Source organism: Rutilus rutilus, assembly GCF_951802725.1.
Source record: "Rutilus rutilus genome assembly, chromosome: 25".
NCBI classification, from domain to species: Eukaryota; Metazoa; Chordata; class Actinopteri; order Cypriniformes; family Leuciscidae; genus Rutilus; species Rutilus rutilus.
Genome location: NC_140229.1, coordinates 944,893 through 957,392, shown reverse-complemented (window position 1 = coordinate 957,392; position 12,500 = coordinate 944,893). Strand labels below are relative to the sequence as shown.

At 35.3% G+C, this 12,500-nt stretch overlaps 1 protein-coding gene across 1 annotated transcript in view; it reads left to right on the top strand.

The window, feature by feature from the left end:
- Positions 1-12,500, top strand: part of LOC311284842 (protein FAM222A) — a 19,448-nt gene that overhangs the window by 3,983 nt on the left and 2,965 nt on the right. The window contains exon 2 of the mRNA XM_084400064.1: positions 5,393-5,525. Within this exon, the coding sequence (XP_084256190.1) occupies positions 5,423-5,525 (103 nt within the window). The 5' untranslated portion in view covers positions 5,393-5,422. The remainder of the gene's footprint in view (positions 1-5,392; positions 5,526-12,500) is intronic.

Genomic DNA, 12,500 nt, shown 5'->3' with positions numbered 1-12,500 from the left:
ACATCAAGAGTGCAAAAAATTCACACCCACCCACACACACACACATACAAACACACGTTTATACACATACACACCAATAAATTCAGATTACAAAAATCTGTTTTGAATTTTTAAAAATCACAGCTTCATCAGAATGTTACGAAACTTGGTGACTTTTCTGGCATTAGGTATGTGAACACACAAAAAAATTGAGTTCATGATCCGAGCATGCTAAGTGGTCGTAAAAAAATTAGTTATGATTTTGGTCTTCGGTCAAAATTACCCCCCTAGGAAATGAATGGGAAATTGACAAAAACACAAAAATTCTCTAAAAATCAGCCACGATGCAGAAAAAAAATGCTCAGCAATGAAGGGGTGAAGCTCTAAAACATCAAGAGTGAAAAACATAACATAATTAATAATTATAATTAATATATGTATATATAATTAATATAATAATTATTAAAATTATTAAAATAATAATTAATAAAATGTTATAAACCTTGGCAAAAAGTATTATTTGAGAATTTCTAAAAAAATACATTCAATCCACATCTTAAAAGTAAGTAATTTGGTCCAAAAACAACTAGAATTCACAAACATCTCCATTAAGAGCTATACAGGCATCTAGTGGTAAACCCATGCAATAACATGTTTTATTTAATTTTATGATTAATAAATTGATGAATTTTTTTTTATTTTATTTTTTTTCTGAAAGCCTAGTCTCTATTTTACCCGAAAATACTGCATAGAATAAAAAAAAAAAAAAAAAAAAAAAAAACCAACATTATTTTCAATGGCAAAAAATGGACTATAAATATTGCATAAATATTAATAAGTTCAATCAAATTGTCTCAAAATTCTAAATTAAAAAGAATAAATATTATAGAACAAAAATAAATTGCATTGGTTTTTACTGGGATGGAGGAAGTTTCATTTTTAGGTGTCCGGTCATTTATGACCGGGAAGGCCCCCAGTGTGACTGCTAAACGAAGACCATCAGAGGGTTAAAACGTCAAAATTACTATAGTAAAAAGTTGAAATTATGAAAGTAAAAGTCGAAATAACAACATAAAAAAATCTAAATGACAAAGTTGAAATTATGACATTAAAAAGTAGAAATTATGACAACCAAGTCAAAATTGCAACAATAAAAAGTCAATAATGAAAATACGACAAAAAAGTTGAAATTTACATTTAAAAAGTCGAAATCAGGAAAGTTGCAATAGATATTAAAAAGTCGAATTATGACAGCAAAAGTTCGAAATTACGACGATAAAAAGGAGCGGCGGGTCACAGACAGAAACACTTCATTAGATCAGATGTGCGACTTACAATTTCTACATGCAACTTTGTGTTTCAAGACTTGTGACTTTAATGTTTTTTCAAACTGAAAAGTGAAAAAGAACGATGACATTTCACAGTTTTATCAAACATTAACAAATGACTAGTTAATGCACTGGCTAATGGGACTTTATTGTAAAGTGTTAGCAAATAAATGTGTTGATTAATGTGTATGTTTGTGTAAGTAGTTCCACACACAATTTTTAGCGCTTGTGAACAACATATTTATATCATGCATAAATCAGCAGTATAACTCATATCGCGCACACTGCAAAAAATGCTTTTCTTGCTTAGTATTTTTGTCCAGTCCAAATATCTAAAAAATTCTTAAATAAAGATGTCTTAAAAGTAGTATAATCCCATAAGCTATTATGTCTTGTTTTCTGGGAACATAAATCAAAATTAAGTGAGCTGTTGCTTAATAAAAGCAAAATTATCTGCCAATGGGGTAAGAAAAATAATCTTGTTTCTGTTTCAATTAAGATTATTTTTCTGACCCCATTTGCAGATAATTTTGCTTTTATTAAGCAACAACTCACTTAATTTTGATTTATTTCCCCAGAAAAGAAGACATAAAATCGTATGGCATTTTACTACTTTAACAAAGACATCTTTATTTAAGAATTTTTAAGATATTTAGACTGGAAAGTGGAAACAAGACAAAAATACTAAGTAAGAAAAGCATTTTTGCAGTGCACTAATTATGAGGCTGTATAGATAAACGTGTGATGAAGCCGCAGTCGCTGTATAATCCATCAGATCTGCATTTCCATGTAAAGCGGGCCGCGAATCCCCTGTAAATGTTGGGATGTAAATGAGCGCATGTTTCCCGGCTTCGGTGAGACGTGCTTGAACGGTTTCAAGAGGTTATTTAGCAGCTCGGCTCTAAAGAAACATCTTTGTCTTCTCCGCTGCGCTCTGATACCAATTATGCTAAGCATTAGAAAATTTAAACAGGACCGTCTCTTATCGGCTAATCCTGGAGTTATAGATTCCATTAAAAATGCATGAGGAGTTTTACGGATGAATCCGCTGATGTTGCGTGTCAAACTCTCTCTCTCTCTCTCTCTCTCTCTCTGTTATCTTCTCATTATTCTGATAGGATCCCGTTTCCACAGAGAGACGGTCTGTCACTCATCCTACAGGAGCTGATCTGTACAAATCCTCCAAACCAAAGTCACTTTCCAAACTTTCAACCTGAAAACAAGAAGTCAATAAAGCTGATTCGTCACTCCGGTCATGAGAATACCAGTGTTATTCTTTCATTAAACCATTACTGATGACTAACGGTAGAGCGATGTGTTGTTCAGGACGATTAATCGCACGCTATTTGGCTGTTTTGAGAGTCTCAGCATGTTTGGTTTCAATAAAAGCTGTTTTTGGACTAACGAGGAAGTTCTGAGTTCTGAAACGTACAGGGTTTTTATATTACAATGACCTCTTACATGTACAAAGATCAAGGAAAAAGCAAAAAGTCAAAATTATGACATTAAATAAAAAGTTGAAATTACGACAATAAAAAGTTGAAATTACGACAGTAAAAAGACAAAATTATGACCGTAAAAAGACAAAATTACGACATTAAAAAGTCAAAATTACAGTCGAAATTGACATTTAAAAAGTTGAAATTACGAAATTTGCAATTGACAAAAAAATCTAAATTACAGCAAAAAGTCAAAATTACGACAGAAAAAAGTAGAAATTACAACAATATAAAGGAGAAATTACAACATTGAAAATTATGACATTAAACATTGACATACTAAATAAAATTATAAAATTATGACAGAATTTTTTTACTTTTTATGTCATAATTAAGATTTAACAAAGCATGATTTTATTCTTTTGTGGCAAAAATGGAGCTTCCTTTGTAGCTTCCAGAATCAGCTCAGCGAACCGGATCCACGGTCTCATCCCGAGGGATTCAAACATGGATCAGATGAGATGTAAAGGGTCCTGTTTGTCATGTGACTTTATCTCCTCAAACGCCCAGCACTTCTCGGCGCTGTTCTGATATAATTAGACGCCTTGTGTTTCTGCCCTCGGGCCTGAGACGAGTTAAAGTGGGAAAATAGCAGAAAACAGGGATTATCAGGAATCCTTGATCGGCGTGGGTCGGTGTGCGGGAGCGTTATCTCATTGTGCCTGATAATATTCTTATCGCTGGTGCCGATGTCACAGCAAAGTGCCAAGGATTTACCGTCCTTGCCATTCAAAGTTTGACGTCCCTCCGACAGCTCAAAGACAACAAGAAGATCCTTCGTTTTTCTGTAGAGACACTTCATCATTTACTCTCCCTCATGACGTTCTGTCTTCTGTGTGTACAGTAGCACTCAAAAATACAGTAAAACAGTGAGATATTTTTATAATGTAAAATATTTGTTTTCTTTGTGAATATACACTACCAGTCAAACGTTTTGAAATGGTATGATCTTTAATGTTTTTAAAAAGCAAAAAAAATAAACACTAATATTGTTAAATATTTTGACATTTTAAAATCATATGATAATAATCATAAATGTTTATTGAGCATCATATCATCATATTAGAATGATTTGTGAAGGATCATGTGACACTGAAGACTGGAGTAATAATGCTGAAAATTCAGCTTTGATCACAGGAATAAATTACACTTTACAATATATTCACATAGACAACAATATTACTGTTTTTTTTTTTGTTGTTGTTTTTTTATTGTTTTTTTTTATCAAATAAATGCAGCCTTGGTGAGCAGAAGAGATTTCTTTTAAAAACATAAAAAATCTTACAGATCCCAAACTTTTGACTGGTAGTGTACAGTGGCACTCTAAAATACAGTTAATATCACAAAATATTATTCCAATGTAAAACAGCTGTTTTCTATGTCGTCACGGCCGGCTCTGAGCCGCGACAAATGAGGGAGGCAACGAGAATAAAAGCCAATCAAAAAGTATTTATTAACAAAAATAACATTTACAACTCATACCTAAATAATAAAAAAACATAGCTACGGAAAACATTCCGCTCGGAACACCAACATAAATAAAGTTTAAGTTACATAATTAACACAAACACAAAATACACACTCCAAAATACAGGCCTGCAAACACAAATTCCCAAACTAAACTACTACATGAAGCAAACGAATAATAAACAAATAAAGCAGCAACCATGAAGCAACGTGAAGTCAGAGAACAATCACCTTTTATAATTCTCTGCAGGTGTTTCACATTATGATTGCCTCAAAGTCCCCGCCACAACCCGTAGTACGGACCTAGAGGCACGTCACAGTGAATATTTAGTAAAGTGTAATTTATTCCTGTGGTCAAACTGAATTTTCAGCATCATTACTCCAGTCTTCAGTGTCACATGATCCTTCAGAAATCACTCTAATATGATGATTTGATGCTCAAGAAACATTTATGATTATTATCAATGTTAAAAACAGTTGCTCTGCTTCAGAATTTTGTGGAAACTGAAGTGTTTTTTGCAGATGAACGAACGCTGAATGTTTACTCCAGGCTGAAGTCGTTGCCGTCCCTTATAAATCGTCTCTCTTGTTCACTTTCTCCTTTGAATATGTATATATATATATATATAGAATATAGAGTTCTTGTGTCTTTAATGCATGTGTTGCCCTGAGCTGAAGCTGCTTTTACGCTTGTTGATAAAACTACAACGGGTTTTACCAGGAGGACCTGATTTATTCTCTCGCTCTCTCTCTCTCTCTCCACACAAACCTGAATCTTCTCTTCTTGACAAATGTGCCATAATGGAGGCCTTGTTGTGAATGCGCAGGTTTTAGCTGTCGGGTCACTGGTTTTGAAGAAAGGATTCCTGTGAGGCGAAGATGAAGGTCTGCTGATGTTTCTCCAGGCGGTTTCTTTCATCTCTGCTGTTGTTGGTAATCGTGTCCATACAGATGCTTCTGAACTGTTGCCCTCTGGAAATGAGAGCAATAAGCAGATAAATCAGAGGGTTCCAGAAACAGACCACGCACTATGAGTCTGAATCTCATGTAGCAGCTTCTGTTTGCTGGTTTAGAAACGTCTGATCGACTCATTTTGAACTGGTTTGTCCCTTGTTACAGATCTCTGACCTGTAGAGCTGAAACGGCACCATGCTGGCGTGTCTTCAGAGACCGAACCAACCGGCCCGACACCAACACCAACACCGACCGCTGACGTGTGCAACACAGATCCTGGACACGCTCAATCACAAGAGTAAGTCTGCCAGAAACACAGTCTCTGTCACAGAAGAAAAAAATCATGCTTTTGTAAATCACAAATTAAAACACAAACTTACAATAAACTGAAACAATAAAAAGTTGCAATTAAAACAATAATTAGGACATTAAATATGAAGTTGAAATTACAACAGTAAAAAGTCATAGAAATCATAGCAATAAAAAGTAGAAATTACAACAGTCGAAATTACAAAATTACAAAAGTCTAAATTTGGACAATAAAACATCTAAAATACAACAGTAAACGTTTAAAACATTAGACGTTCAAATTACAATATTAATTAAAAGTCTAAATTATGACATTAAAACATCAAAAATACAACAGTAAACGTTTAAAACATTAGACGTTCAAATTACAACATTAAAAAAGTTGAAATTATGAAATTAAAACGTCTAAATTACGACGATAAAAAGTTACAATTATGAAAGTCGAAATTACATAAAAAAAGTCTAAATTTAGACATTAAAATGTCTAAATTACTATAGTAAAAAGTCATTGAAGAAAAGTCATTGAAATCATAGCAGTAAAAAGTCGAAATTAGAACAGTCGAAATTACAACATTAAAAAAGTCTAAATTATGACATTAAAATGTCTAAATTACGACAATAAAAAAGTTTAAATTATGACAGTAAAAGTCATAGAAATCATAGCAGTAAAAAGTAGAAAGTACAACAGTCGAAATTTCAACATTAAAAAAGTTTAAATTATGACATTAAAATGTCTAAATTACGACAATAAAAAAAGTTTAAATTATGACAGTAAAAGTCATAGAAATCATAGCAATAAAAAGTCGAAATTACAACAGTCGAAATTACAACATTAAAAAAGTCGAAATTCTGACAGTAAAACGTCGAAATTCTGACAGTGAAAAGTTGAAATTCCGACAGTAAAAAGTCAAAATGACAGTCGAAATTATGACATTAAAAAGTAGAAATGAAGACAACACAATTAAAATTGCAACAATAAAAAGTTGCATAATGAAATTACGACGATAAAAAGTTGCATTTATGAAAGTTGCTTTTGACATTTAAAAGTCGAAATTACGACATTAAAAAGTTCGAAATTATGACAGCAAAAAGTCAAAATGATGACAGTAAAATTGACAATAAAAAAAATCTAAATTCTGATATTTTTATGTCTAACTGGGGTAGTTAACCAGCGGCTGGCGCGTTCAGTCCTTCACCTTGACGATTCCTATCAGATCGTCCTCATCAAACGCCCCCATCGCCTCTTTAATTGAATCCGTGACGCAGGTTCATGTCGCCTCGTCCAAGGGCAGATCCAGACTCAAAGGCTTGTAGATATTAATGCAAATATTATTATCCAATATTTTACATCAACAGCCATAGAGCACTGTTGTATCAGCACTTTTGTTTCAAAATGGGATTGATCTATGTTACTTCATACAGGAGTGTAAGAAAGATAAAATCATAATAACAATATAAAGTTAATGCAGTTTCACCATTTTTTTGCTTTATTTATTAGATGCTTTTATCAAAAGCAACTTAAAAATGTTGCTTATTTGTTTATTTATTTGATGTTTTTATCCAAAATTACTTTGGTTCTGAGCCTCAGATGGCTGAAATATAAAAGGAATATTATGTGTTAATGTTAAATTACATGCTGTAGATTACTAGCTAAATAACAATTTATTTATGCATTTATTTATTGATGCATTTTTGCGTGCATGTATTTATGAATTTTTGCGTGCATGTATTTATGCATTTTTGTGTGCATGTATTTATGCATTTTTGCGTGCATTTATTTATTTATTTATTAATTAATTTTTGCATGCATTTGTGTGTGCATTTATTTATGCATTTTTGCGTGCATGTATTTATGCATTTTGTGTGCATGTATTTATGCATTTTTGCGTGCATTTATTTATGTATGCATTTATTTATTCATTTTTGCATGCATTTGTGTGTGCATTTATTTATGCATTTTTGCGTGCATGTATTTATGCATTTTTGTGTGCATGTATTTATGCATTTTTGCATGCATGTACTTATGCATTTTTGTGTGCATGTATTTATGCATTTTTGCGTGCGTTTATTTATTTATTCATTTTTGTATGCATTTTTGTGTACATTTATTTATGCATATTTATGTTCCTGAGAGTCACACGTGACTGGAAGATCGAGTGTAAGAGACAGACCAGATGAGTGGACGAGAAATCACATATGCATTGATTCCTCTGAGATTCATGTGGCTTTGTATTAATGTGTGTTAATATTAATAATGCGAGAGATGTCTGAAGAGTCTAGACTAAGATAATTAGGTTTGTCTCTGCTGTTGTGTAGCTTTAATGGAATACTTGAGCTAATGATGAATATATCTGTCATTATTTCCTCACTTTAAACCCATATGCTGTGAACACTTGGACTTGAAAACTAACTGAAATGCTTGAAATATAGTCCAAGAAAGTTATACTGTTGACACACACACACACACACACACACATACACACACACACACACACTCATGTTTACGTAGATATCTAAATGGGGACATTCCATAGTTGTAATGGTTTTTATACTGTACAAACTGTATATTCTGTCCCCTACTCATCACACACAACTTTCTGCATTTTTACATTTAGAAAAAAACTTTTATTACTTTATTTTTATACAGATTTATAAACGAGGACATCCCTAAAGGAGGTTTTTGGAGATTTTGTCAGGTTTTGGTCATTTCTTGGTACAAATTTGTCCTCAAACCATAGTTAAGTAGGTACACACACTCACACACACTTACACTCACTCACTCTCACACACATGTACACACACTCACACACACTATGGTTTTGGGTGGAGACTCTAGTTGAAGTGTTTTAGAGTGTGTTTTCTGAGTTTGTGTGTTGAATGTCACGGAGCCGCGAGCGGTGTGTGTGTGTGTGTGTGTGTGTGTGTGTGTGTGAAAGATCTCCATCTGTTAGTCTTTCCTCTCAGTAATGAATGAGTCCGTCTGTCAAAACCTCCTTTTTCCTGCATGAATATCAGCGGTTTGTTCTGGTTTCTGTCCTACTTTAAGCTCAGTGTGTATCAGAGTGTGTGTGGAGTTAATTATCTGCGTGTTAATTGAGATTTCTTCACCCTCGTCCTCACGATCGAGGGCTTGCTGAACCACTGAACGCTTCTTCAGCTGAGGATCATCAGATGTGCGTGTGCTTCATGATTGCTGTGTATTTATATCTGAAGGGTTATTGTGCGCTTGGTGGATAATTACTGAAGGTCAGGATGCTAATTACCTCTTCATAACCAACTAACACTGAGACACAAGAGTTTTAGGGCACTTTTTTTTTGCTTTGTTCTGAAACAGCGACTGAAATTGTTACAATGTTGCATTTTCTTCTTGCTTTGGTTCACTTGCTCAAGGCAGGTCACATGTGAGTTAAACTGTCCTTTCATTGGTCTACATGTTCCTCATAGTGTCAGATGTATTACGTTGAGGCGTACAATAGCTTGTCACCAGATCAATACTTTTAAATGGACAACTTTGTTCCTTATCCATCTGTAAACAGTGCATATTAGTACCATAGAGGAGTTGTGTGTACCTTTAAGGTGCTATCCTGGGGTAAATGAGGTAAAGATGTCCTGTTTATAGTCCTGTTTATCATTTCATGGGTCTGTAATCAATGATTGGTTTGACTGACTGGTCAATAGTAAATGGTTAAGTTCCCCTGTGGTATAAATCCAGCTTTTAATGTTGTTTATGTGTCTATGTGGTGTTTTTAATCTGCTTTAAGACAAAGCATGTGTAAGTTCATAAGTCGACACCATTGCTGAGTATTTCCTCCTTAAAACTGCAGTGAACCAAAGACAGTCTCAAACACACGCTTTGAAATCGCTGGTGTTTCTGACGTCACAAACTACCTTGTAACCAATCAGATCAACGTGTGATCGTCAACCAGTGGATCTCTGAGCCGAGTGAGTGAGTGGAGGCGGGGCTCATTTGCATATTCATAGAACCGCGCATACTAAATGAAGCAGGAGTGTCGATTTACATGCAAGATATTTTAAGGCATGAAGACTTTTTTTTTAAGAAAAAAAATGCCTAAATACGTCATTTTGGGGATCAAAGATGAGTTTTAAGGGATAAAATGATTGACTACAGGGGGACTTTAATGAATGGACGTTCACTCTGAGAGCAACAAACACTCAAACTCAAGCACTTTGAACTCGCGTCACTTTTGCCTTAAATTTCAAACCTATTGTATTCCACCATTTCCGTTTTGATTGATTTTCCTCCCAGTGTTTGTGGCTCCTCTGTGTTGCTCGACCCCGTTGGGTCTCTCCACCTCGGTTCTTCCCTTCTTTTTAAGCACTCAATTTATTTCCTTTATGAGATGGATCTTGTAGATTGAATCATTTTCACAGTTGGAGGCTCATTGTGGGCCTGGAATGAAATGAAGTCCCGAATCAGTCCCAGACGGGAACAACGTGACGGAGGAGACGCTCAAAATGGCTCTGAATGGATTGTGTTTGTGTTGTGAGATCCTTCAATTGTCCGCCACTGAGTGATTTTGATTGACCTGCCTTAATTTCAGCACTTTTCTTTCCATAAAGGTGTCATTTCAGCCATATTTTCTGCTAGCAGATTTACTGCTCGTAAGTGGAGCACCTTCCACGTGTTGTGGGAAGCTAAACAGCCGTGAAATTGCTTGAATAATGTGTTTAAATCCAATCTCGGTTTGTCGGCGGCGCTTTCCTTCACAGGTCCCGCTTTCATTTGAAAGCCACAGCATTTGTAGACATCTCAGAATCGTCCACCATTATGATACTGGCCTGAATTTATTGTGGTGATAACATAGAGACCTCGCTGTTGTCCTCATTATAGATCCTCAGATGCACTTGACCCTTGTGCGACCTTGTCTTTTTCAGTGTTTTTTATTAAATTGTTTTAAATCATTTAGCCTGTGTTAATGCTATTTTCATACATTTTGGCACAGGTGTGTATTTTTATTGGAATTTCACTATTTCACCCCCATTTCCTTGAATAAATCTATTTTGCACTAGAAACACAAAATAGTTTAACTCAGGACCTTTTGGACAAAAATGTCCCCATTGAAACCCATTAAAACGGCTATTTTTAATCCCAGAGCCATTTAACTTTAAAATTATGCAATCTTTGTTCATGGGCTTTCATTCTGTTGGCAAGGCTTCAAAATTTTAATTTGTAAAAATGTTTATCAGATGGTCCAATTTTCTCAGGTTTGGCCTATAAAGCAAATTATTCCTGTTTTCTGCTTCTGCATATTATAGAGCCAACTGGATAAAATATGCAGTGATAATTGTGTGTGTGTGTTGGTATGGATGTCAGAGTGTGGTTTAAATGTGCATAATAAAAAATGTGTGTGTGCTTGTAATATTTTTTTGGAGAGAGAAACTGCAAATCACAGATCCAGCACTGTGTCCCAGTGAGATCCAAATCACAGATCAAGTACTGTGTCCCAGTGAGATTCAAATCACAGATCCAGCACTGTGTCCCAGTGAGATTCAAATCACAGATCCAGTACTGTGTCCCAGTGAGATCCAAATCACAGATCCAGCACTGTGTCCCAGTGAGATTCAAATCACAGATCCAGCACTGTGTCCCAGTGAGATTCAAATCACAGATCCAGTACTGTGTCCCAGTGAGATTCAAATCACAGATCCAGCACTGTGTCCCAGTGAGATTCAAATCACAGATCCAGTACTGTGTCCCAGTGAGCTGTGTCCCAGTGAGATCCAAATCACAGATCCAGCACTGTGTCCCAGTGAGATTCAAATCACAGATCCAGTACTGTGTCCCAGTGAGATCCAAATCACAGATCCAGTACTGTGTCCCAGTGAGATTCAAATCACAGATCCAGCACTGTGTCCCAGTGAGATTCAAATCACAGATCCAGTACTGTGTCCCAGTGAGATTCAAATCACAGATCCAGCACTGTGTCCCAGTGAGATTCAAATCACAGATCCAGTACTGTGTCCCAGTGAGCTGTGTCCCAGTGAGATCCAAATCACAGATCCAGCACTGTGTCCCAGTGAGTTTTGCTGCATCTAATGGGGAACATCTGTTACTGCGCCCAAACACAGTCTCACTGAAAGCTCATTTCTGGAGATATCAACCTCACATTTGGAACACGACTTGTTCAGATGTATTAGAGTTCAACATGTTTTTATAAAAAAAAAATATTTAATATGAAATAATGTTCATAAATTATTTGCATAAACCTAAACAACTTTTTGTTTGTTTTACTTTTTAAACTTTTTTTTTTTACTTCCAACAATAATCTGCCATGGGTCTTCTTTAAAATGAGACCAAACTTTTAGAATTAAGCTTCACATTCATTTATGACATTTTTGTCCACTATGGACCTGTGTAACTTTTTTTAATTGATGCACAAGGGTTAAGTAAACATGCACAACTCACTGTATATAAACCTGTGCTTCCACTTTGCCGCTTGTACAGCAGCGTTTTGTAATGGTAATGTTTGCAACTGACGTGGCGTCCCGTTCGTTTCCAAGAGTGGATTGCAAAGCAAAGCCAAACGCCATGAAATGAATTCCACTCAAGCCGCTGAAACAGAATTAGCTCCTTTCCCATCCCCCTCCTCATCTCTTTTTTTCTCTTGATTTCCCAGGGTAATCCAATTTTGTCCTGAAGAAAGACCAAATTAATTTCATAATGCACTGATCAAACATTGCCCGAGGTGTCTCCCTCTACAAAATGAGTTTTTAGAGAGATGCAGATGTCTGAGCGTGAAGGAGAACCTCACAATATCTGCCTTTTTATTGGGCGATTTTTCTTGTGATCATTCCTGCACTCATCACTCTTCTATATTTATATTGCGAAGCCCCCCCGGCGCTCTGTTGGACAGCGCAATCTCAAATTGGAAACATCATTGAGAGTTTTGCATAAGCGCGCGTTACCGGTCGGAAGGATGTTTGCTTTGTGAAACGCTGGGAA